This window comes from Amphibalanus amphitrite, unplaced genomic scaffold (assembly GCF_019059575.1).
Source record: "Amphibalanus amphitrite isolate SeventyFive unplaced genomic scaffold, NRLGWU_Aamphi_draft 000991F_arrow, whole genome shotgun sequence".
In the NCBI taxonomy this organism is placed as follows: Eukaryota; Metazoa; Arthropoda; class Thecostraca; order Balanomorpha; family Balanidae; genus Amphibalanus; species Amphibalanus amphitrite.
In genome coordinates, this window is record NW_024882485.1 from 198,230 (window position 1) to 224,778 (window position 26,549).

The 26,549-nt window shown below is 46.8% G+C and overlaps 2 protein-coding genes across 9 annotated transcripts; one reads left to right on the forward strand and one right to left on the reverse strand.

The window, feature by feature from the left end:
• Positions 1-226: 226 nt before the first annotated feature.
• Positions 227-8,298, reverse strand: LOC122368942 (pyruvate kinase-like). 3 transcript variants are annotated; one of them, XM_043343268.1, is made up of 3 exons: positions 8,137-8,298; positions 2,027-3,332; positions 227-1,606 (listed from the first exon to the last, which is right to left on the reverse strand). In XM_043343268.1, the coding sequence occupies exons 2-3, from the start codon at positions 3,310-3,312 to the stop codon at positions 1,342-1,344; spliced, it is 1,551 nt and encodes a 516-aa protein (XP_043199203.1). In that variant the 5' UTR covers positions 3,313-3,332; positions 8,137-8,298; the 3' UTR covers positions 227-1,341. The 3 variants fall into 3 exon arrangements, with proteins under 3 accessions (XP_043199203.1, XP_043199202.1, XP_043199204.1); XM_043343267.1 differs by lacking the exon at positions 8,137-8,298 and adding an exon at positions 7,630-7,805; XM_043343269.1 differs by lacking the exon at positions 8,137-8,298 and adding an exon at positions 7,475-7,600.
• Positions 8,299-8,909: 611 nt separating this feature from the next.
• Positions 8,910-24,777, forward strand: LOC122368943 (annexin-B12-like). 6 transcript variants are annotated; one of them, XM_043343273.1, is made up of 11 exons: positions 8,915-9,070; positions 12,058-12,168; positions 13,903-14,095; positions 14,126-14,772; positions 20,603-20,779; positions 21,115-21,319; positions 21,694-21,773; positions 22,039-22,111; positions 22,631-22,804; positions 23,274-23,455; positions 23,738-24,777. In XM_043343273.1, exons 2-11 carry the CDS (start codon positions 12,079-12,081, stop codon positions 23,792-23,794), a joined length of 1,878 nt encoding a protein of 625 aa, XP_043199208.1. In that variant the 5' UTR covers positions 8,915-9,070; positions 12,058-12,078; the 3' UTR covers positions 23,795-24,777. The 6 variants fall into 6 exon arrangements, with proteins under 6 accessions (XP_043199209.1, XP_043199208.1, XP_043199205.1 ...); XM_043343270.1 differs by having other exon boundaries at positions 13,903-14,772; XM_043343272.1 differs by lacking the exon at positions 8,915-9,070 and adding an exon at positions 9,090-9,280 and having other exon boundaries at positions 13,903-14,772.
• Positions 24,778-26,549: the final 1,772 nt, after the last annotated feature.

Sequence of the window (26,549 nt, forward strand, 5' to 3'; positions counted from 1 at the left end):
GAATAAAATATCGCGATTTTCAAATGCACCTTGTTTTGATGGCACATCGGGAAAACCTCAAATGGTTGAAAAACTTCGTGTCGGAAAATAACCTGATGTGCGTTTAAACCATGTAATTAACTGTAAAACTAGTATGCTGCTAAACCCTACAAGAGAAAGACAAGTTGCGAGTAAGCCTTTCCTCTCGCACAAATCCCCCGCCCAAATAGTACCCTTAACAGGCGGATGACAGAGAAGAGGGTGTATTATCCAGCTAGGAGCAGCACATCACAACTTGGACCATACAGCAGGACAGCGGAGCTCACAAATCGGACTACAATGGTGACGGGCGGACCCAGCCTGCCCAGCGGCGATAAATCGCATATTTCTGCAAAACTGATCCCATAATGAAAACAAAGCGTAACAAATCATTGTGGCTTACTACCGAGAAAATAGGGAATCGATACCCCAATTTTTCGGCGCACCTTTTAAAAAAACGTAGTCCAAGAAATTATACGAAACTCCAAAGTCGATAAACAATATTCGCACAGCGCCGTTTGGTACGAATAACATACGCAATTGAGTCAACTTTCAATCCCGCAAGCAATACATACGACAAGAGCGAGAGAGAAATAACATCCATCAAATAAAGTTACGAATTTTGTATTATGACAAATAACAGGAAAAGTTTTGATATCACTTGTTGGACTAGTTATAGGCCTTTCATTGAAATGTCGCAACTTCAATCACTAGCAACGCATTACACGTCCGAAATCAAATGCACAGGATTGCTTGTTTACACTGCAACACCAATGCCCCTCCCCCCCCCCCCCAAGAAACATGGGATAGAATATTCTACGAATTCGGGGTAGCACGCCTGTGCAAGATTTTTTTGTCCGACAATGCGAGGCCACGGCGAACCATCCAGACATCGAAGTTCGCCACTACATCAAAAATAATAAACCTGTGGCCGTGCGAGCGCTTTGGTTGCGCGTCAACACTGGCGTCTAGCACTAGGGTGGGCCCTAGGCGACTGTGCATAATGGCGGTGGGTGTCGAGGGGGTGCGGGGATGGCGGGGCCTGTCCGAAAGATGGATTGGGCGAGCGCGGGGAAAAATTATCTCCATCAATCGAAGAAGCACTGGTCTCATATTACTCTGGCCTTCCATCAACAGAGTGATATTCATGATGAAACTCCCACAAGGACGAATTTCAATGAGGCTATCACCAAGCAGACTTCATGCATCACCCTCTTTCACTAACCTTCACGAATCTCACACCCACTATCGTCCTAACCTGGTAACCCCACCAACGCCCACACCCACCAGACACCTACGCACCTGCGCCAATCCTCGTGACCTCTAGGCGTAGATCACGCGCATGGTATTGGTGAAGCCCGACCCCGACTGCCATCCAGTGATGATGACGACCGGGTCTCCAGTGTTGATGAAGCGCTGTCCCTTTCCGTAGCCGATGGCAGACTGGACGCGAGCCTCGACGTCCTGTAGCCAGTCAGGCACACGCTCCGGGGTGTGGATCAACGGGAAGATACCGCGGTACAGGTGGCACTGGCGAGCCACCTGAGGGAAACGCGTCACCGCCACGATCGGGCAGCGCGGGCGGTACCTGCCGGGGAGAGGAAGGGTGTTAGCTGAGCTGGTAGTTTGAATGTTTTGGACTCGTTTTCGAACGTCGATACGAAACGAACTTTGTACGTGAAATACAAATGAGAGGTCAAATTTAAATGAGGTTGTAAGATCTTAATAAAATCATTGATCTGATGAAACATTCAATAGATTGACGCAACTGTTAACCTGATTGAACTGGACAAAATTGAATAATATTACATCAGCCAATGCCAAGTTGTTTAACACCCACACTTAACACAGTAAATACATTTAATCTTGTCAGTAAGTGAAGAAGTGAGTGAAGGCGACTGAAAAAAGATAACGCCTACAAATGAAAGCACAACCACTCACTGGGAGTGATAGTCCACCCTGATCCCCAGAGCCCGCCTTGTTTATGGAGCTTTTCTCACATACTCACTTTGAGAGCAGGTGGGCCGTCTTTCCAGACGTGGTCAGCACAATGATGGCAGCCGCGTGCAGTTTGATGGCCGCCCCGACGGCCGCCAGCGACACGGAGTGCGTGTGGTCCGCCTTGCCCACCAGCCTCGCCTGGTCGTCGTAGAAGCTCTGGTGCCAGACAGCAGCCTCCGCCTCCCGGCAGACGCGGTCCATCATGGAGACGCACTGCATCGGGTAGTCTCCCTTTGCCGTCTCACCGCTGAGCATGACACAGTCAGAGCCATCCAGAACTGCGTTGGCGACGTCAGAAACCTCAGCGCGGGTCGGGCGGGGCTTCTTCACCATGGACTCCAGCATCTGGGTGGCGCAGATGACCGGCTTGCCGGCCATGTTGCAGCGAGAGATAAGCGCCTTCTGGGCGACGAACACCTTCTCAGCGGGGATCTCAATACCCATGTCACCACGGGCAACCATGACACCGTCGGACTCGGCAATGATCTCGTCCATGTTGACGATGCCCTGGTGGTTCTCAATCTTGGAAATGATGAGGATCTTCTTTCCCTTTTCGCCGAGGACCTTGCGGATCTCACGCACGCCGGCTGCGTCACGGATGAACGAGGCGAAGACCATGTCGACGCCCTGCTCGACTCCGAGGAGCAGATCACCACGGTCCTTCTCAGAGACGGCCGGCAGGTCGACCGGCGTACCGGGCAGGTTGACGCCCTTCTTGGAGCCCAGCATGCCGCCGTTCTCGATCTCGCACATGACGAAGTCAGGTCCGATGTCACGCGCGATCAGGGAGATGAGGCCGTCGTCGACGTACACCCTGCTACCCAGCTTCAGCACTTTCGTAATGTTGACGTAGTCAACAAACAGCACCTCCTTGCTACACTTCTCATAGAATGACTGGTCAGTGGTCAGCTTGATCTTCTCCCCAGTCACGAGCTCCACCTCAGCCGAGGCGCCTCCCTCCAGCAGACCCGTGCGGATCTCGGGTCCCTTGGTATCCAGAGCAATGCCGACGACCGCAGGGCGTCCCGTCTTCTGGCTAAGGACTTCGGCAGCCTTCCGCACGTTGCCCATCGTCTCGGCATGGTATTCGTGAGTGCCGTGGGAGAAGTTCATGCGAGCGATGTTCATGCCAGTCTCCATCAGCTCGACCAGCTTCTCGACGGAGCGGGTGACGGGTCCGATGGTGCAGACGATGCCAGTCTTGCGGATGCTCTGCGGCGCCAGGTCCACATCGAGAGAGGCCGTGTGCTCCAGGAGCGTATTGGCCGACTCGACGGGCTTGATGTTAGACATGGTGGTAACCGATATTCAGTCTGCAACACAGTGCAAAGTTTGGGAAATAGTCAAATGTCCATCTGCATCATGCAGGGTGATATAGGGTATGATATACCAGAAGTCCTCAACATAACTAGGCCCAAGTTTGCACTTGTTGGAAAAATAACATAATAATGATATCTTCACCACTTGCATGCTTTGCATCCACATTGTAAATGCATGGTAAGCATGGCCCATATGGCCACATCCCAAAGATGCTACAGAGATTGCAGTAGACACAGAATTTGCAAAAAAAAATTAAGTGGGTAGGTACACTAGAACACTGCATCCTAACTTACACCACACTATCTTCACATTTTGGGGAACAAATAAGATAAACATGTAAAATCAAACCAGTTCTCATAGCCTTTAACCTCATCATTTCTTATGACTACAGTTCAAAAAATAAATGTACCTAACCACTGTGCAGCAAGTGTAAAAAATTGCATCACACAATAAGAATTTGGAAGGCAGAGAGAGATATGACGTATCTGGTACCCTTAAAGGTAGACTGCCACCTTTTTTCCATAAAACGGTTTTCACTAGAGCTGAGCCACCTATGTCCCAGACTGAAGTCGGTTTTCCGAAATTCGAACCCGTTTGCGAGAAATCGGAGACCAAAGTTCAGTTTGATGCCATTTTTTTAGTCCAAGAAAACCGACATCTCTACTGTTTATCGATAACTTTGAAACACGAATTTTCTTATCTTTTGGTAAATATATGTCAAAACTTTGATTGTTTCGAGATCAGAGAAGAATTTTGGAGTGTCAAAATAAAAGTTAAACTTATATATTCAGTAGTTCATTTTTTCCAAAAAAGTGTGGGAAATGGGGTTTAACATGGGCCAGACCCATTCCAAATGAGCCATGATTTTTAAAAATGTTTTACGAACTTAAATGCAAAATAAATTAAACATGGCCAATTTCTTATGAAATCATATATTAGTAAATCATAAAATACCTTACTTTTTCAAATAAAATGTAATAATCTTATGACCTTGAAGTCTAGTGATGTGTAAACATTGTCGCTAGACATTAACCGATTGATAATTGTATGATAATCGACATTTTTTTCGCGATTCACGTGATACTTTGTCAGGTGAATTCTAAAATTTTGTTTTGTCCAGGGAATAAATCATAGGCCGATCTGAGAAAACTTTTTGAAGGTGGCAGTCTTCCTTTAAGAATGTTCTCTTCTCAGAATCATATTTATTAAAGAAGAAAAACAGTAGGTATCAGGGATGCGGAGCCGGAGCCGGAGCCGGAGCCGGAGCCGCCGGAGCCGGCATATTTTGCCCGGAGCCGGAGCCGGAGCCGGAGCCGTGAAACAATGTAGCCCGGAGCCGGAGCCGGAGCCGGAGCCGTCAAAAAAGGGGGCGACTCCGGCTCCTTTTCTTTAGAGGAAACAATTATTTACCTAGTTCGGTTTGACAGTAGGGACCGTCGAGGTCCTGGTCAGTGTTCTCTACCTTCAGTGTTCGCATACACGGTTACACCTCGCCTCGCATTCAAAGCAATGCTGCCACCACCTTCAAGGCGTAAAACAATGTGGTATTCAAAATGTGGTATTCCACCCGTATTTAATTGATCGCATAGGGGATGTAGGGTAGGGTGAGGTAATTTGAACATGTGGGGCAATTTGAACATAGTGTGAATAACACAAAATTACGGAAAATCCATAAGTGGCATGACAATAAGACCAATGAGAGAAATTATCGTAACTAAAAGGGCTATCATATGAACGGGGTTTAAAGTTTCAGGGAATGAAGATGTTGACGCACAGTGTAAAAAATAATTTCGCAAGGATAAACGCCTAACAACACGTCATTGCAACTTCATTGTAGCGCAAAATCTTGCATTGCTAGTGCCTAATACGTAACAGCTTTTGTTGTACAATGACCTAATCAGTGTCTTCAATCCAAGAAATTTGCTTTTGAACCCTGTTTTTGAAAATGGCAAAATAACTTTTTGTGTGGGGTAATTTGAACATAGTGTGAGAATTTCAATGAAAACAGGGATAGCTCCGAAAAAACAGCTCTCCCAGTTTTTTTTTGCCAATATTTTCGACCCAAAGCAGTAGCAGATAAGTGATGCCAGTTTTCGAAAATTTACGTCTAATTTCCGTCTAATGCCCGGCATTTTCGTTGATTTTCCGTCCAAAAATGTTAAAGTCAACTATTTGTCCAAATATGTCCGAAAATTATGCAGCTATCAACACTCAAAACCGTCATTTATATTGCTTATCACGTAATTTTACCAGCCGAAAAGTGTTCATTACATTGAGAGCTTAACAAGCTTTCCATTCGCCAAGCAATGCTACGCACGATTACTTGATAAAAATGCTCAAGTGTGGCAGGCCATCGTCCAATGTTGTCCAGACTACTATACCTACCTTTGTGCAATCAATTCCGAATTGGACATAATAAAGAATCGGAACTCCGAATGTCCAGGTTCCGATTGGCACCACTATAACAGATGAAGTAAGGTTTGGTAGAGTTTTTATCGAACGGAGATGATAGACGTCCTGTTAATTGAAGAGAGGCGAATTCTTTCAACTGACCTGTGTGCAGCGTGCAGATATCGATACTCTGCAACTGTTATTTTTGTTGCTGTGTTGATTTTCAAATGAAGGTATGTTTAGAATTGCTCTACCTATTCGTTTATGGGTCAAACAATGCATCGGTGCTGGCGAGACTATCGTTTTTATGGCAGGTAAAGGCAGTGTGTTCAAATTGCCCCACCGTGGGGTAATTTGAACACACCGTGACTTGGTGGAGAAGTGATGCTATGCTATTCAAGGTATGCTCGGCTCGTCCAAAAATGAGGCTTGCATGGTAAAAGCAAGTGACACATGCGCTACTGAAACAGTTTTTCTTCATCCAGGGTTGAGCTGGAAGTTGGTACAAGGGAGAAGACGTAAAAATATGCTCAAATTACCCCACACTACCCTACTTGGTAGAAGCCGGAGCCGGAGCCGCCGGAGCCGGAGCCGCCGGAGCCGGATCATTTTACTCGGAGCCGGAGCCGGAGCCGGAGCCGCCATGACATTTCACCCGGAGCCGGAGCCGGAGCCGGAGCCGATTTTTTTCTCCGGAGCCGGAGCCGGAGTCGGAGCCGTCTGAAATTTCCACGGCTCCGCATCCCTGGTAGGTATGCTTGCTGTATTGAAATGCTAACTTGAATTAAAGACATTATCAAAGGTAGATATACATATTCCTATTAGACTGTCTCTATGCCCAGCTTATATCACCTTGCTGGTGTTAAAAATTAACCTAAGATACAGCTGTGTCACCAAACCTGAGCTGTCTCGTTTCCCTTCAATAACACCACCATAATGAAAAAGCAAAGCTATAGTCTGGCAAACCTAAGAAGAAATGGATTTTAAGTGTTGCAGTCATTGATGGATGTGCATCTATATTGTGAGAGCATAATTTCTCTCACAACTTTTCACACTACTTTCTCCAAGCCATACATTTCAAGTGCTCAAAACATGTGCAAAGTGATTCAGGCGCTTTAACTCTTACTCCGTTCTTTCTTAGGTTTGCCAGACTATATGTAACATAAAATCAGTGTAAGAAAACATCTACACCTTCATTCAAAGGCCATTTTTCGTCATTCAGCAAACAAACATCAATCATCAGATTTACCACCAGGAGGAAAAGATTGATGGACATCTAGCGCTAGACTGAAATTGAAATTGTCTTGTTTTGAAAAGAGAGCTAAAAATGGGCAATTCCCTACATTAAATTTAGGTGGCAATAGGTTATCAATCAGAACCAAATCAACTTCAACTTCTGTGCACAATAACCAAGCTCACATAGAAACTTGCAAGGAAATCTACTTTTACGAGAGCTTCTTTCCAACATACAAAAACAAGAAAATCCTCCAGTTTGATTTCCATACGGAGGAATATTCAGGGCTCTTAAAAACAAATCTGATGGTCATTATGAAAAAAAAATCCAATTGTAACAAGAGTCTTTCATAATTTGTTGAAAACCTTCTATCTCTTCTCTCGGTATCAGTATCTCTTCTCACAAAGCAGGTGGGTACCAAATGCAAGCCCAGAGATAGTATTAAAACAAAATTACATGTCCATAACTCACACAATAATCTAATATTGATCTAAGAGAGATAAAACATACCTATTTCAAAGACATAGAAGAAGTGCATCAATTTTCAAGCACCATTATTAGGCCAAAAAAAGAATCTGGACCAATGGCCATCTTCATAATCTTAACACAATACAACTCAGTGACCTATCACAACATGAATCATAAATTATGCAACTTCTACTCACCAAAAGAGGATGTTTAGAGTCAGGTCAACTGTCACCGACGGGGACGCGAGCCAAAAGGACGAATTGCGGAAAAGTACCACTTGACAACACGACCGGTTCACGTGAAGCGAAACAGCTGATGGTACATCATAGCAAAGGGATCGTCTACCGGAAACTGACGTTCAAACGTTTTCAGTAGAATGTATACTCAGTTACCCGTTGGCGCACGTCCAGTCAGCTGTTTATTTTTCGTCGCGTCTACTCTTCTGAGTAGACTTATATGAGGGCGACTGGTGACCATGAAGACATAAGCCGCCGCGTGGGGGTCACCTTCAAAACCACCGAAACGACGAGTAGGGATGCGCAAAGGAAATCCTGTTTCTTGAGATAGGGGCAGGATTGAATGAGGTATCTCCCGTCCCATTGACCTCCAATGCGATATACCAGTACCAAATCACACATTTAGGTGGGACCCGCACTCGTACTGGCAGGATCATCACTCAAACATGTACCCAGGGGCTCGCTTACCTGTTAGTTTCCGTGACTTTCTACTTCCGGTTTGGGTTATTCTGTACTCCAGGGGCGGGCAAAGTCCGGCCCGCGGGCCGGATGCGGCCCGCCAAGCTCCGGCGTCCGGCCCGTGGCCTGGATAGGCAGCCAGCATTGCAATCCGGCCCGCGAGACCTATGATTCCTAGTGTGTGTGTGTGTGTGTGTGCACTGTGCATTTTACATAAGCAGACTTGATTTTTAGTATGGTTGTCATGGGTCAAAAGTCATTCGTTTGTAAGTGTTACTATAAGTATTTGTCTCTGTCTGAGCCAGTCATTGCCCGTCGTTGGTCAGTCGCGTCATAGCAACATAGCATCCATTGACCATTTAAGTCATTGACAAACGAAACTCTGGCGAGCTTAGCACTCCGGCCCCCCAGTTGCTCACAAATGCAACACCCGGCCCGCGCTCCCAAAAGTTTGCCCGCCCCTGCTGTACTCAGATCAGCTAGAGGCAATCATCGGCATATCTTTTAATTTCGATTTGCGATTCAGCGAAGTCGCACTCAAATCCATCACATTTTCAAGGCTTCACCGTCTACCGGTGCTTATTTCGCGCTTATCTTGATAGGAAGTTTTGATTCCTTGGGTCAACATTTTGTGATGTATTTCTAGTGCTGTTATTACAAACGCACACCTCATTCAAAGAAATTCTCATAAAGCAGAAGTTTTCGCGCGATCACGAGGCTTGCGAATGCGAAGCAGTAAGCTCCTGCCATCTGGCGAAAGTTTCCGAGCTACTGCTTATTTCGGTTTCCGTCAGGGCCAGATTCGGGCAGTTGCTCGAGACTTGGACGGCCATCGGTGGGACCCGGTGATTGTTCTTAGCGCGGAAGTGCAATACTACGAGCTTCCGGCAAAATGGAGTGAACCAGCACCTTTGGTTCTTTTTGCAGTCTCAAATACAGCCAGGTATGTCAGTTCGGCCGTCGGCGGCAGCGCCCTCTCTACCGAGCGTCCGCTGACACGTAGTGCCTTTACTTGCTTGTTTATCTTGGCTATCAGCATTCTCGTGATTCCCGTTATCATGTCGTGCCCCGTGACTGTGGTAGCCATCGGAAGTGTTGAAGATTGGTGCAGAAACGAACGAGATTTTTGTGTCACCCTGCCTCTAATCCCGCCGTAAGTATGTAAAGCTCGCATCTCTCGACTCTCGAGGACCCGTATTTGCGCTATCAGCTGACTAGGGGGAGGGTGCGGGGAAGGCGTCGGGTCGGCAGGGTAGGGGGCGGGGCCCGCCCGGCTTACGCCGTCTGGCTTCCTACTAACATGTCTGTGGCTCGTAGTCGTGTCTGTCTGATAGCATTCAGGCCCGAAATGGCTGGTTTGTATGACATACCTACTCGCAAATCTCAATGGTGGAATAAACTTTCCTTTCCACGTAATTGTTACAACACAATAGTGCCCGATGCTCGACTATAAGGAGGCAGGAGGGTACAACGACGCATTACCTACGATTTCTCTGTTTTGATTTCATTATACGACGTCGGTTTCTGACGTCGCCAACGCAGTTCTGGACGGCTCTGACTGTGTCATGCTCAGCGGTGAGACGGCAAAGGGAGACTACCCGATACGTGATTAATTAGAACGCACTAGACAATCAAATTTTAGTCTTAGATATTTCAGTGACCTTCCCCAATCGCGTGCCTAGGTGCGCCTCTGGACTCCGCACCAGCCCTGTTTATCACGATTCGCGAGGCCACCTGTGCATATACGACGTTGATGCGGGTACCAGCGGGTGCCAGGAACGGGCTCACTTGCTCCAGCACTGAGGATCAGGAGTAGGTGATGTTAACCCGCGCCCGGCTGGGGGTCCTGGATTTCCACGCCCTGCTGGGGGGGGGGTGTTTGAACACCCCCCCCCCTTGTAACTCGGCTCCTGGGCCACGTAGCGATACGCGGAAGGCGGCGTTCGAAAGAGCGTCAAAAATAATGACGAAATCACTTCGGTCAATTTTTTGGTCAGGTCAAAGGTCAGGTCACCAGAGGTCATTGAAGGCAAAATTTCGCCGATTTCCAGGTCGAATGGCGAAAATTTCCAAGAAGCCAACGCATAACTCGGGAACCAATAGAGCTACAGCGCCGCGGAAAAGCGCATTCGATAGCCCTATTAACGCCCTTTCTGAGTAATACTCTCAGATTTGACCTAACGTCAACGGTTTTGCCTGCAGGGGGCAAAAACTGCAAAAATAGCCGATTTTTTTGGAAACAGTTTTTCTGCAATAACTTTTGACCCAAGCCCTGTACGAGCTTACTTTTACCGGCATCGTGTTCCTCTCGTCAAGACGCATCGAATGAACTATAACTTGACCTTGAAAGGTCAACTTGAAAATTTGACCTCAGGTCAAGGTCATGACCTGACCGGAAAGGGTCATGTTGCATATCAGTCGATCCGTATCGTCGAGCTGAACACATCTAAGGCGTTTTCATCGCTGTAGCATGCCTCTATCAAAAGTTATTTGCGAAAAACTGTTAGATACCATTCGTGACCTAAGATGACCTCAGGGCATAAACAAGGGTCACGGACACCATTTTCATGTTCAGTGTGTCTAAACCACTTGTAATTCGGTGTTTGGGAGTGTTTATAATGTCTTTCATCCAAAAGAGGCGCATTTCAATTTTCTCCCATTGACTTATAATGGGGAGGTCGCAAAATTGACCTGACCTTAGGTCATCGATATCAAAATTCTGAGATATACATTTTGTAAATGCTATTGCTCTTAGCAATCGCTGAAAGTTTCAAAGCGATCGGTCACTCGGTGTAGCTATGACAGACATTGAAACTTTTTATGAGGTGAGGTCACTTCAAGTGACCTGGTGACCTGACCTTGAATGACCTTGGTCTGAAATTTTCACAACATGTGTAGAATTGATGTATGATAAGGTGTACCAAAAACGGTGGCGCTCCGCGCCGCCGTTTTTGAGATATTCGCGAAAAACCACAAGGGGGGGTGTTCAAACACCCCCCCCAGCAGGGCGCGGGTTAATTACGGAAAATCGGAATACCGATACCAAACCAAATACCAACCAAAACCATGGGGAAATACCGAAACCAAACCGACTTGGGAAAATGAGGGAAATACCAACTTCTTTACCGATTTCTTAGCCTCTTATACATTAGTGAGGGTTCATGATACCAACAAAATACCAAACACGTTACGATTCAAATACCAAATACCAAGTTGGTATCGGTTTGGTATCGGTATACCAAAAAGTTGGTATCCGATTGACATCTCTAGTCAGGAGTCAGGACTGTCAGGATGGCTGCATAGTGCATAGTCGATGGGTTTTCGATGACTCTGACTCTGACTCTGGTTTCCAAAAACCGACTCCGACTCCGGACATAAATGTCGATTCTGACTGACTCCGACTTCGTCTCCGACCCCCATGCCAGCACTGCGGGTCACAGACATGGCATAGCAGACTGAAGCTGTGACTGACCGGTGAATTTGTAAACAGCCAACGGGCCAGCAACGAGGCGGCAATGATATCGCATCGGCCTGACCTTAGACGTGAGACATAATGAAATAAACATTTAGTGCAGCGAGGAGCCACTCGGGCACTTTCTTGGCTGCACTACCCGTTCAGCTCCTACTGACCTTGCAGCAATGGCAGCGGTTCCCGTGGTGGCCAATGTAAAGAGGAGGTTGAGCAACCATAGGCGCCGCGCCAAAGCCAAAGGATTAATGTTTGCCGACGCCCGTGTTGTCACCTGGGGCAAGTCAACTTTTCAAGTGCCCCTATGACAGCATAGCAATGTTGGGTGTGTTGAGTGCTTTTGATGTACGCTTATGGTTTTTTTTTGTAGATATTTTATTTACCCTTGTCCCTTCCCCAGGCGGCAACCCTCCCTTGGTTTCCACCTTGACCGTCTGAAGTGTCCATTCTGTTTTCGCCAGGAGCGGGATCCGGTATCCAGGATGAGTCACAACCCGTACGGACCCGGGGGTGGATACCAGCAGTATCCGGCCCCCGGTCAGTCCGGGTATCCGGGCGCCCCGCCGAATACGGTACGTGTGTTATACGGGATCCCGGAGTAATTGGGGGAACTGGGGATTCATTGTGATAGGTAATGCGTTTGTGATGGTTGATACGGGGATACGAGGATCTTGAGTGATCGGGCGGGAGCAATGAGTGATACGTTATGCTTGTATATTGAAAGGGTAACGGGATACATGGTTGCCCTTTGCCGATGCTGAACATAGGCAATCCGACGATGAACGAGAACATCGGATGTTCTCGTTCTTATGTAGGGTTACATGACAATGTGAGGATATTTGGATAGCACGGAAAAATGTTAAATATGAGTGACTGTGGACTGCCGTATGTCGTGAGGTGACCTTTCATACCTGTGAATTGTGAAACCTTCCTGGTTCTATTTGCCTATATGTCGCTGCCGTAAGAAAATATCTGTAGTTTCTGGGCATGTTTTGAATACCAGGAATTTGTAATGTGGACTTTCTCCTCGAAGTTGGTTAGTTCGTTGGAGCTTTCGATAACTATATATCTATCATCACTTCAATACTTTCTCAGAGTGAGATGAAGGATTGATACGACTCGTCAGTTTTTTATGACACTGACGGAGACATGCAAATGCATATCGAGAATGCCAACCCACTAACGAACTTTGTGAAGGAAGTCTATTTTAACCCGGCAGTTGCTGGGGTATTTCGCCACCCACCGTTTGCTGGGGGGGGGGGGGGGCGTTAAACGCCCCCAGCCGATAACTCGAGAACGAATAGGCGCAGCGAAACGCACGAGGCGGCAAACGAAAGAACGCGACGAGACGCTTCAGATGAGTACTTTAAAGTTGAATTTTGAGGTCACAGGTCGGGTCAAGGTCAGGTCAAACACCTGAAATCGGGCTTTCAGTAGCATGGACTTCAGGACTTCGCAATGGGCGCCTCTCGTCATAAACTCTGTCAAAACGGTGCACAATCCATCATAAAAGGCCTACAAGAGTGTCAGCTCCATGTAGGGGTCAGTCAAGCATAGGTCAGGGTCAAGGTCAGGTCAACCGGGTAGGCAAATATCCCTGAAAATCAAAACTGAAATTTGCAGCCTGTGACACATGTTTTATGGGTAATTTGGGGCGTAGAACACGATGGTGGCATTCATTTTATCATATGTGTACGTGTTTGGCTCAAAAAGTTGAATTTAAAAAATGCATGTATCATGGTCGTGAAGTAGGCACGAGAAATTGCCGAGATTCAGTTCGAGATTTTGGAAAATGCGGAGCGATAATCAATAATCGAAGATAGCCATTTGATTGTTCATGGTATTGGCAGTCTAATGGCGTTTACGGCATGTCTGGATGTCTATTCTGTGATTTTATATGATTTTTTGAACATATGCCGTTTTTGGTCGAAAACTCAGAAATCATGACGTCACTAAAACATTGATATCTCAAAAAATTTCCGACCGATTTTTTTTTAAACTTTGTCACAATAAACTTCAATCAATTCCCTACAGGTACCCAAAATTTGGCGCGCCTGCGGCGCGCCGTTTTTATGCTATGGCCCGGCGAAAAAAGTGGGGGCGTTTAACGCCCCCCCCAGCAACTCGCGGGTTAAGCTTTTCTTTATTTTTACTTCCACAATTTGCCTTTAAGTTGAATGATTTACATAGTTTCCGAATGTTGTTTGCCTCTTGCGCTTATATTTCTTTACGTTATGAAGCCTATATGTAGGTACTCGATTGCCAGAAATAGAATGCTTATTTTTTGTTATTATTTTGATCGACAGGGCAATCCGTATCCGGGAAATCCGGGTTATCCGGGATACCCAGCCCCGGGCGGTGCTCCGGGATACCCTAGCCAGCCGGCGGGATATCCGCCACAACAGCCAGGCTATCCAGGTCAAGGAGGTGGATATCCAGGTCAAGGTGGTGGATATCCTGGTCAAGGAGCTGGCTATCCTGGACAACAACCAGCGTCAGGTGGATATCCTGGACAACAACCAGCGGCAGGTGGATACCCTCAGCCCGGATATCCACCTCAAGGAGTAGGAAATCCTCCACAGCAACCGAGCATTCCAGGTCAGGGGCCTGGCTATCCGAATCCACAGCCTGGATATCCAAGCCCACAGCCTGGATTTCCAGCCCCTGGAGGCGGATATCCTCCTGCACCTTCAAGTGGAAATCCGAGCCAGCCGGGTGGATATCCAAGTCAACCTGGCGGACAACCAAGCCAGCCTGGCGGATATCCAAGTCAACCAGGCGGACAACCAATCCAGCCAGGGGGTTATCCAGGTCAGCCAGGTGGATATCCAAGTCAACCAGGCGGACAACGAAGCCAGCCAGGGGGTTATCCAGGACAGCCAGGTGGATATCCAAGTCAAACAGGCACACAACCAAGCCAGCCAGGGGGTTATCCAGGTCAGCCAGGTGGATACCCAAGTCAACCAGGTGGATACCCAAGTCAGCCAGGTGGATACCCAAGTCAGGCTGGTGGCTATCCAAGTCAGCCAAGCGGATATCCAAGTCAACCGGGCGGATATCCGGGTCTTGGCACCAACTATCCCCTTCAGGGAGCGAATGTCAGCCCGCAGCTGGGATCATCCAGGGGTGGAAAAGGAGATCCATACCACTCCAGCAACACAAACTACCTGGATAAGGTCAGTCTAATATAAGGTAGGGACTCGGCGGACATTTGTGTGTAAAATTTGAAATATGTTATTGTTAATATGCTCCACTTGTTATTTTTCCCTTTTACTTTTGGTAGGTACCAATCCTTGCTCAACTAAACCTAATCTATAATAAATTTGTTTGCACGTTGCACGCAACGATATCAGTATAGTGTATATATCATACGTGCACTGGCGGATCCAAGGGGATGGGCATTTGGGGCTAATGCCCCCTGGCAGCGACCGGAATCGATGAAACTTAAGTGTGTTGGCTAGAATAGAAAGAAAATTTAGCAACTTTCAAGAGGAAAAGCTTACAAAGCTTGAAAGTCTCCTGATGCACAACAGCACATATGTGCATGGATCTGAGTGATTGATCTATGATCTCAGTGGATCTCGAAGAAGCAAACTGCAGGTTAGGATCAATGATCCCACCGGGTCCGGTGTGATAGTTAAATTTAATCTGGATCTATGATCTCATGGGATCTGACTATAAACCAAGAACGTGGATCTATGATGAGTGGATTCCACCATGCACAATATTTGAAGCCAGGTTTCCAAGTGTTGCTATGTCAATAATTGTGCCACAAAACTATGTATTATGATGTGCAATCACATAAAATCTCTTTGTGAGATTTTATGCACTTTATCAACCTAGCACTTGCAATGCACTTTTTAGCAACTTAGAAATGAGTGACTTTCTGTGATTTCTAAGTTGATAAAAAGTAAATGAGGATCTATGATCCCGACGGATCCGAGATCAGGATCCGTGGGATCAGATCCCAGATCCATTTTCTCGGATCTACGCACATATCTGTACAGCAGTGCGTAAGAAATCCGAATTCCGAATCCGATGCTTTTTTTCCTCGAATTTTGAGGGAAGTTGTCGGGGGTATGCCTATGCCCCTCGCAGTGTCCGAAACAGCCTTTTTGGATCCGCCTATGCATACTTGCCTAATTAATATATTACTAAGGGCCTACTGCCCTGATCTCACACGGCCACCCTCACGTTTCTAACTCTTGACGTTATGCCAAGCCCACGTCTCGCCCATGACATCACCAAGTATGACGTCATTTGCACACGACTACGCGCTGCTACACTGTCGGGCCGCGTCCAATGCCAGAGCCTGGCTCGACCGAAGCCAGCGCCCGTTCACTCGCTTCTGCGAATTGGCATCTGCGCCGCCGACGGGGCTGGGTGCGCTGGAGAGAGTTGCTACTGGGTAACGCTGTGAAGTGGGGCTCTGTGAGGTGACGAGGCGCCGTGATAGTGATAAAAGTCCGACCCCAGCGGGATTCGATCCTCCGATTATGGCACAGGTCAGTGTGAGTGATATCAGGACCCGGTGGGGGAGGTAGAACCCGAAGGCCGGCTGGAGCAAGCCACGCCCTCTGAGCGCGAGCGACGCTCGGCCGGCCGGCCGGCCGGCCGGCTGGAGGGAGGGAGGAGGGGCCGGGGGTGCAGCAGCTGACTGCAGACTGGTTTTTGTTGGCCCGCCCCTCCCCCACCCGCCCATGGGTCTTCCATTTGGACCGGGGCCAACATACTGTCATCCCACTCATGGGGTAGGACGTTGGATACAAGGGATGGATGCGGGGAGAGTGGCCTCGATGCTATTTTTGTTGTCTTGCATAACGTTGTGGTAGGGTTGGGAATGTAATGGGTACGGCTTATAATTAGGGAAGGGTGAGATGAGATACAAGACTTGTGGGCGCAAACTACGAATTCCGAAAGAGTCAAACTCTTAGATTGTGTTACGGATGACATTTGCCCAAGATTGACATTGGCCTTGGATTGGATTTACCTGTGCCTTTTATAAGCGTTGGGATGTCTCAGGGTCTCTGGGTACTTCTGGGCTCCTGATATCTCTGACCGTTTCCCATGATGCCCCGAAGCCTTCTGTCTCCCAGCCTTTTGGCCTGCTTACTGCTACCTTGTCCGGGTCCTTACTCCTTATGGTAGACGGGTAGCTTCGGAGACGTATCTTAGCGCTTTTGTCCAGCGATATTCTCCTCCTCACTTATGCTTTGAGATGTACTTTTCGTAGACAGAGCTCTCGCGGTTGGAATAGAATTCACTTTTATTATTCGCACTTTGCTGTGCGATTTATGAAGCCATATGTAAACTTATGGCACATTTTGTTTATATTGAATGTTTTGGCCCATGGGACATACACCCACTTGCTTTACCGTATTTCTTACGCCACTGTGCAAGAGAGAGGTACGAATCTTTTAGGAGATTCTTTAACCCTCGCCCGCATAGGGGGGGGGGGGTCGAACGGACCCCCCCCCCCTCGGTTTTTCGCGAATAACTCGCGTAAAAAGCGGCCGATCGCGACGAAACTTTCAGTACCCTCGCGTTAATCAATTTTACACCTACCCTGAAATTTTCATGACCCTGACCTGAATGACCTTTGACCTGTAACCTACTTTTCGAGACCATGTTTGCCCGGAATCGCGCTTCGGCATATGTCGGCTCGCATTAGCGGCGCGTTTGCAGTCTTTTCGTGGTTTTAAGCGTTCAAACATGGGATATGATGTTGCTCCCATGCATTAGGGTGGGTGTCATGGTCACCGGAAGGTCAGGTCAGGTCATTGACCTTGGATGACCTCGGTTCACTTTTTCGAGTGTACATGTTTCTAGGCCAGTTTTAGGAGCTGAATTCGAATTTAGCAACCATATGAACATTTACGAAGTAGTTTTGGTGCCTTCGTAACATGTTACGAAGCTGTCAGAGGCGATTGCCACCTACTACGAATACCCTTACTGGTTGACCTGAGTCCTGACCTGATCTGACCCGACCTGGCCTAAATGAATGAAGACATCATCTGTGATCAAAACTAACATGATATTCGTGATCAGCACCCCGAAAAACCCCATAGCAGCCACGCTTTACAACTTTCTAGCAGGTCCCCATTTTCCCGACTTTTGGGTGGTTGACCTGACCTGGAAGGTCAACCGATGACCCAGGACCTTAAAATTGGGTATCATCGGCTTCCTCTCGTTACGGGCAACACGCTCGTTTTTTTCCGCGAAGCTCTAGCTCGATCAGGGGCGAAACGGCAAGGGGGCTCCAACGGACCCCCCCCCCTCCCTTATACGTTCGCGGCTGGAAAAACACCAATACGGGCGAGGGTTAATGTTAAGTTCTTTTTTACCTCTGCTGGTCTTGAATACCAAATTGTTATTGTGAAAGGCTTCTCCCCGACAACAATACGCCGGGTACCTGCTGCCCGACGGACTTGTGTATGGTCCGACCGGAAGAGGTTTGTTTGCAAAACAAACATCTACCTATAAAAGTTTAAGCTGTTTTTGATGTCAGGTCCAGCCGATTTTTCTCCACCCCTTCATACGCTAGATTTGTTGTTGACCGATGCAATACATAGTCCTAGTCCCTGGTCCGTTCCACTATAAGCGCTAGTGTAGTCCCTTACCGAGGCGACGCTACAACCCCCTTGTTTACCTTACCAGAGCCGTCGTTTAGCGGTACCGACTTCACACTTTAGCTGCGCCTCTGTTTGACCGATGACATTTCCAAAAATATAATATTTATTTCTTATTGAGGCTGCAGCATTTATTGATGAAAAGGTCACCCGAAGTTGAACTTTTGACATTTTTTTAATCACATCCTGGTGTTTGATCGGCTGGCGTCAGTGATCGTACATCAACAGCAATGACGTCACGCGTTATGTGTTGTTAAGGACTGTCGCACGGATGCCGGTTGTGGATAAGGTCCTGTTTTGACCACGACTGCTGACGTAGGCGGGGTGTGTTGCAGTGAAAATCGCCTCGATACGAGTGAAATTGCGCACTGGCTACTAGTAATTTCTGACCTCATAATCGGCTGAGCGATCAAATCATTTTTGTCACATCCGCCCCGGGGTATGGAAGGAAAGAGTCAGGCCCATGTCACTCCACTTTTGATGACATCATAAGGGGGCCTCAGGACAATAATGGCGCGGTGCGCTACAATCGTTTCCGGTTTCCAAGCTACTTGCCAACAGCTGCCATTTTTGAAAATATTATTTGAAATAAAGTTACAAATAATAAAAAAATTGTAATAAAGTTGTTTATTAAATCGATATCTTATCTAAAATCTTACTGAAAAATGATTTATTCATAGTAAAAATATAAGCTCGATGCGTTTTTACTTTGCTTTCCTGCTACTGCAGAGGGTTTTTAAATCGTCTATATCTTCAAAACCGGCCATTTCTTAGCATATTGCTGTTTTTTTTTTGTCGCTAGAAAATTAGTTGGTCTTTCCATTGACATCAACGGTTGAGCAGTAGGCGTAGAATGCCATCAATAATCTTCAAGAAAGTTGGTCATTTTTACGTTGTAGGTAAAGGAACGGAGTACCCCTTGCGAGCATCAGGGGTGACGTCACTCAGGATCTGTCTCTGATTGGTCGGCGGGGGAGTGACTGTACCTTCTATAGATGGCCTTGGAAAGAATTATTTCATCTTCAAACTGAAACCTGGTTATTACATTGATAGGTGTTCTTATTTTAGCCTTTTAAGTAGATTCAAGCCTTTCATTGAGGCCAAGCCTGAAGTTATGCATGCAACTTCTTTAAGCACTTCTTAAGCACCCGACTTCAGCAGAGGGGAGAAAATCTGGCTCACATTCAGTAAAAATGACTATTCGGAATGAATTAATTAGGCAAGTTTACTGCGCCATGTGTGGATGGCGCCATACTTGTCCTAAGCTCTTATCAATTACTGCGCCATGTTCCAATGTTGGCGCACGTATACTACATACCAGTAAAACGCCTTTTGGGCGAAGAACGAGCGAGCGAGATAGTGAGCCCTGCACGTGCGGAAGGGCGAGCGGGTGCTTCCAACGGGCTTGTGCAAAGCACCCTTCTAACCGGTCGCTAGCGGTGTGCCAAATTTGAACGCAATCGGCCCAGCCGTTCCTGAGATTTGGAAGCGGCATTCTGCACGTGCGCACGTGCAAACGGGGTCCAAAATGACTTTTGCACGGCACCCTACTAACTGGTCCCCAACCGTGTACCAAATTTGAGCGCAATCGGCCCAGCCGTTCTCGAGATCTGGAAACGCCCCCTGCACGTGCGCACGTGCAGTAGCACCCTAACCGCAACGCATGGGAATGCATTGCCTGGTGGGTGCCTACCTGTATGCCAAGTTTCAGCGAAATCGCCCCAGTAATTACCGAGTTACTGAAATGAGAACAAATTTGGCACCTCTTATTGTTGTATTTTGCACGTGCACTGGGGGTGACCCACATACATCGAGAGTATCCTATTTTGGGTAGAAGGGATGCTGCTACCCTACAAAAATCACCGCAAGTAAATCGCCCAAGCGGCTGCTGAGATATGAGCCTCTCAAAATCACTACTTTTGCAAAACAGCTTGAAGACCCTTGACTTTTCACGTGGCACGTGCCACGACGGTCAATGCGATGTATCAAACGTAGTCAATTACGGGGTAGAAGGGATGGGGCTACCCAACAAAAAAGACCGCAGGCCAATCGGTCCAGCGGTTGCTGAGATATAAGCCTCTCAAAAGCGTTACAGGCCGGGCCGGGCCGGGCCGGGCCGCTCATACTGAGATTTTTCCGTTATATTGAAAAGACTCACTTCGCTCGCTGCGCTCGCTCGCTCGTAATAACTCGCCCCGATTCAACTCCACGCCTATCTACCTACCAACAGTTTTTTCTCCTTTTTATTTATATTAGTCATTTCGTTATTTTTTTATTACTACCGAGCGGCTGTAAAACTACATGTGTATTGTGTTATGTGTATTATTGCTGATCTTCCGCCGAATATCTGTAAATCTGAATCCGGCGCCTGTTTCAGACCCACGGCACCATCCGGCCAGCGCCCGGTTTCGACGCCGCTGAAGATGCCAGCAAACTTCGCAAGGCGATGAAGGGGTTCGGTACCAATGAGCAGGCCATCATTGATGTGTTGTGTAAGAGAAGTAACGCCCAGCGGCAGCAGATCACGATTGCCTACAAGTCGGGCTATGGACGGGTAAGGAGGAAACTGAAAGGAAGAGGGATAGAAGGGTCGGGTGGGGAGAGGGGATAGAAGAGGGAAAGGTGTGTCTGGTGATGAGAGAATGTGTGTACTGAAATTAGCCAAAGGGGTGAAGGAATGAGATGCGTGAGAATGCAACGCAACGAGAATGAAGTAATGAATCAGAGATGTGATGAACGGATTGTGAAATACTTTGAGTGGATATGGTACAACTACATAGGTACACAGTAGTCACTAGTCTTGCCTCAAAAATGCTACCCCTCAATTCAAACCATTTCATCATCTCATTACATCACGACACTCCCCGCCCCGCCTCCCACCACCGGTAGGACCTGCTGAAGGACCTGAAGTCGGAGCTGGGCGGCGACTTCGAGGACGTGATCCTGGCGATGATGATGCCGCCGTACGAGTTTCTGGCGCAGCAGCTTCACTCGGCGATGTCGGGCGCGGGGACAGACGAAGATACCCTGTTTGAGACGCTTTGCACACACACTAACGCAGAGATTAACGGCATCAAGGCGGCGTATGCTAACAGTGAGATACAGGGGTAACTTGAGAAAGAGAATAACTACATTACTTGGGGCAAATATGATTGTATTATTGATGTGTAGCAGAGGTGATACTACTTAAAGTTTCTACAAATTCTACATCGCAAGAGCATAGCCTTATCAGTACCATTTCAGGTGTGAATAGTTATTTTTTTGTGGCTGATGTTCCTTGTTATTTCTTTCATGTTATTTTACATTCTATAGAATGGTAGATAAATTGGCATCCCTAAGATAAACCAGCATCGTTAGAATTCTCAATGCATTTCACAGATGTTTGCATTGCTTTTTTGAATACACCTGTTATTGATTCAAATGAAAGTTCTGGCTTTGACTTCTGATACAATGTATTTCTCATTTCAGTGTACGGTAAATCGTTGGAGGATTCCGTGCGGAAAGAATCCAGTCATAATTTCAAATTATTGCTTACTGCCCTGCTTCAGGTGAGACCATTCACCAATGAATGTTTACGTTTTGAATGAAAGGTTGTGTTTACTGTTGCAGTGACAATATTACAACGCATAAATCTAATGATCTTTGAGAAATCGCTGTCTGCATTTTCGGCAAACAGTCAAACTTGCTGGCTTTTTTAGAGTCAACTGGGGTGTCTTATTTTAGCGATCATCTGACGCGTGACACGCCTTATCGTTCATCTGTTTCATGCTGTTGCGCATGCTCTTTTGCACGCTTCTACTGTTTCTGTTTCAGGCGAACCGCGACGAATCCAACCAGGTTGATAAGGCCAAGGCAGCAAACCAGGCTATGGCTCTCTACAAGGCTGGTAAGCACTGCCTGATATCGTGAGCGTATTTGAACTTAGAAGCTACTGGTAGCGAATGATTGACAAATAGTGTCGAATAAGCAAAACCAAACAATCATAGTGAAGGATGAGTTTACTGACGCTCCTTTCTTCGCAAATCAATTTGGCCAACATCACGGACTCTCCATCTCGCTTCCCATCGCCCTTTATTCTCACAACACTCGAGTATTTCCTCTTTTACCAGACTTTATCCCGTTACATTAGCCATGCTCTGACTCTCTGGCCCAAAGTATGCTCCTATTTACGCTCTAACTCCCTAATTTACGCTCCAACTTTACCCTCATTTTGTTTTGCTCCCTACCTCACGTTTTAACTCCTTAACTCTATCTCACATTCAGTTTTGGCTCCATAGCTCTTGCACTGCCTCTTATTCCCGCTCTAGCTCGCTTTCTGTTCGGACTCCCTGGGCCACGCTTTGACTCCCCAGCTCACTCTGACTCCCTTCCCTGACTCAAACTCCTCTGTCTCGCTCTCTCCCAGGTGAGAAGAAGACTGGCACGGACGAGGAAGCCTTCACCGTGATTGTCGCCACGCAGAGCCCCGCCCAGCTTCACGCCATAATGGCAGAGTACGAGAATATATCCAAGAAGACTCTGCTGGATGCTGTAAAGTCGGAGACCAGCGGCGATTACCGTCAGGCGCTGCTGGCTGTCTGTAAGTGACCTGTGCATATGGTGAAGAGAGGAAGTCCTGTTGGCCTTAGTGTTTTTTTTATTGGGGCATTTAGAAAGGAATCGGGCTGTTATCTTCTTGGTGATCTTGTGTGGTCTTGGGGCGAAAGGGTTTTATATGAGGGTCGGGGCCGAAGGGATTTCACTGCAGGTCGTTTTGTGCGCATCTGGAAAGAAGTTTGTTGGGAGATGTACAATACAAAGAAGGGTTTGAATTCGAATCATAAAAAAACAAGAATAGTGTGGTCAATTTTTCGTTCGTTTATTAACTCTTTCTTTCGTGCATTTGCTAGATAAGGAAGCAGGTAGCTTCAGATGGTGGATGCGGTACTCGCCCATTCCTCATTTGTGTAACTATGCATTCGTTCATTCGTTCGTTCATTCATTCATATTTTACTTTGCGACCGTCAGACCGCCTTGTCAACTAAATTCATCCCCCCAACCTCCAACAGTGAAGAGTTCGCTAAACCGCCCGGCCTACTACGCGGAGCGTATCAAGGATACTATGAGCGGAGCGGGCACCCGCGATTCGGACCTGATTCGTCTCATCGTGTCTCGGTCAGAGTACGACCTGGCCAACATCAAGCAGGAATACCTGCGGAGATACGGGCACGCCATGGAAAAGGATATTTCGGTGAGTGAGGGGGAGCAAGGATGGGTGATGTTTACAACTGTAATGGGGTCCAGTTGTGGGAAACGATGTTTTATCAAAAAAGGGAAATAGTGTAAGTGAAACCGGTACTTAGTACAGTAGGTACCAATTGGAATCGGTTCTATTCTCAATCTAAAAGGAACGCATCCGGTAACCGAAATATTTGCTTCTTTCCCAATGAAACTTGGTTTCATTCCTTCTAGCACAGCGTACGCCTGAGCAAGTCATATTTTTTTTTTTAACGCTCGTTCTTAACTTTTCCAGGGAGAGACTTCTGGCGACTACAAAAGGGCTCTGGTGATGTTAGTGGAAGGCAACTGAGAGTCCGTCAAGGATCCGGTCTCCTCCCGTACTCCACTGCATGCGGTGACGTCACAAAATATATTCGACGCAGCTTATTGTGACCACGTTATGCTGTTTGATCAGCGCATCAATGTCTATCCAATCTATAAAATGATGTATAAAAAAAAATGAAGAATCTGTGGGATTTGTCTGATTCTGAAGATAAGCCACGCAAAATAGTGTTTTGTCGTGTTGATACGTTAAGTTTCCTGATTTGTTCATGTTATATGATTAAAAAACTGTGATTGCATCAATACTAAAGCTATAAATCTAGAAAAAGCCTGCTCGTTTTTCCGGTGCTTTGAAAACATGGTGGTTTGGTGACACTGATGAATAAGGTTTTTGGAAATGATAAGGAGTAGTTACATGTGATTGGCTGGAGCGATACTACATAGTAGGGCCTAAGAATCGCGTCCGTATTTGTTTAAAAATGGGAAAAGGTTGTTGCTTTTCCGTGTTCAAGTCCAGAGCATCTGTTTATGTGTGCAAGGCGAACGCGTGGATGTTTCCAATCGATCGTTATTTTTTTCTTATAAGTAATTTGTTTTTGTTTCAAATGAGATTCGTGTTTCAAAAAGATCATGGCCACCGTCTACCGTCTAGTCCCATTGATTTTGATGGCGAGTCGCTCCTTCGTTGAAGGTGAATAAATTGTGGTATTCGCTTAGCGCCTGCGGCGCGATGCAAAGTTCCCCTTGAAGTTAGATTCGTTGCTTGTTGGCGTCATAAGTTCTCTCACTAGGCAGTGTTATGCTCTAACTTTTTACAAAAGAAAACGATCAATTTTCCAGTGCAAGCTGTTCAACTTTCTCACAATAGCCGTAACGAATCCAATGTCTCCGAATGTTTTGTATTTCTTGTTATTCAGTGCCTGTGACAGCCTGCAGAAAAATTGTATGCTTTTAACAGCAGTGCCAATAAACGTGGCTATTTTTCGGACAATAAAAGGTGCCACTACAATATTAATGATGTTGTACTTTAGCTTTCTGTCTACAAAAGCCTAATTTCAAGGACCCTCCTGTCTGCAAAAGCTTAACTTCAAGGACCCTTCTGCCTACAAAACTGAACTTTAAGGACAGACCTTGGAGTTTCGACCTATTTCAGTTTCGTCTATTGCAGTGTCTATAAGTCTACACTATTTATTGATTGATAAAGCATTCATTCGCTGATCGTGTTGGTGTCGTTTGCTTTAGCTACGGTAAAACGTTGTGCACTTCCAACACTTTTTATTAGCCACGATTTACATGTGTATCCTTTCATGTAGTGTCAATGAGGGTATCAAAAGACAGATGTTTTATGAGAGCAAAAGATAGGTACTGAACAGTGAACACATACAAAACTACCAACTCTAAAAACGCTGAGTAAAACGAACAACGTTGAGCCCGAGTTCCATGAGTCTTCATAAGTTTTCGCGATATCTAAAAGGTATCTATTTATTATACTCGTATAGTCACCGTGTTTATTATAATCCATAGTCGTGGTATGTATGTTGTAAACATACCCATGCAAATGTCGATGCCAGTACGCAACTTCCCTTATATCATGAAATGTAGGCATTTTTCGTTCCGTTGCTATTAGGGAACGTTTCAGGTAGGTATTCCTATCTTCCCCGGTAAAGGCCGCCCCACACTGGAGGAAGGAGGAAAGAGGAACACTCAGACTCAGCATCGACCAATTAGGACACAAGACTGGAGACGGAGTAACTGGAGATGGGAACAATCACATAAAGGCCAGACATTAGACTGGAGTTCTCCGTCTTTTAACGTATATTGCTCAGAGACGGGAGTGTTTCTGCTCGATTCCACTGAGGTGAAAGGGTGTATCGCATCCGGGCATCTTGTCGGGTGGCCCATTTTGATTGGGACCACTGTACTCATGCACGAAGCGTTTTTATAAACAGTGGTGGCTCAGTTGACGTGTGATCAGCTCAGAAGCATATACAACTCAACTGATCACCGACTGGCTGCTCAGCGAAATGCTATGTTGATTTCTTAGAGTCACCGAGTTGGATGTGGATGACCTTTCACGAGCTGAGCATAGTTTGGCATGACGTCACACAGGATGAACATATGGTTCGTTTTGACGTCAATTTTGTGGAACAAAACATTTGACGTCTCATCAGCTGAGCGCTGTATAAAACAGTGTGGCTGCTCTCAAACGCAGCATTCAACCAGCCGCAGTGAAGATCGCTTCAACTAGTGCTCTGCTAGTTCCGTTTTCCTGGACGTCTCAGTCGGACACCAAGAAGCGATTCTTCAGAACGTCTTCTGTTTAAACCACAGCCTCTGCTGCTGTCTGGTCGCCTGAAGCAACGTGACGATCCCGGTCTACAAGATACCTACAGGTCGCAGCTCTCACAACTTCTTCAGCAGCAAGCTAACCATGCTGCGTCTGCTGGTCCTCGCCTGCCTGCTGGCTGCTGTCACAGCCTTTCATTGTCCCCCCTGTAGGCGAGAGGAATGTCGCCAGCCGCAAAACTGCCGGGCCGGAGTCGGCATGGGTGTGTGTGGCTGCTGTCAGGTCTGTCTCCGTGCCGAAGGAGAAGCCTGTGGCGGGATCTGGGAGGGCTCCCCCAGATGTGGAGTTGGTCTTTACTGCTACAAGGATATGCGGAGAATACCGCCCCCGGGCACTATGACCGTGGAATGGTATAACCTAAATGGAGTATGTGTGAGACCAAGGGCCTAAATTGTGATACGGCGAATCGAGAAGGAGCGCTGCAGGCTTTCATGAG

What these genes read in the sequence shown, in the direction of transcription:
- LOC122368942 (XM_043343268.1), bottom strand. Translation starts at nt 3,312, where the DNA reads ATGTCTAACATCAAGCCCGTCGAGTCGGCCAATACGCTCCTGGAGCAC. An exon ending in ACGGCCCACCTGCTCTCAAA is followed by an intron (nt 1,607 to 2,026) that starts GTGAGTATGTGA and finishes TCTCCCCGGCAG; the next exon opens with GTACCGCCCGCGCTGCCCGA.
- LOC122368943 (XM_043343270.1), top strand. Translation starts at nt 12,079, where the DNA reads ATGAGTCACAACCCGTACGGACCCGGGGGTGGATACCAGCAGTATCCG. An exon ending in CGGGCGCCCCGCCGAATACG is followed by an intron (nt 12,169 to 13,902) that starts GTACGTGTGTTA and finishes TTTGATCGACAG; the next exon opens with GGCAATCCGTATCCGGGAAA. An exon ending in CAAGGCGGCGTATGCTAACA is followed by an intron (nt 21,320 to 21,693) that starts GTGAGATACAGG and finishes TTCTCATTTCAG; the next exon opens with TGTACGGTAAATCGTTGGAG.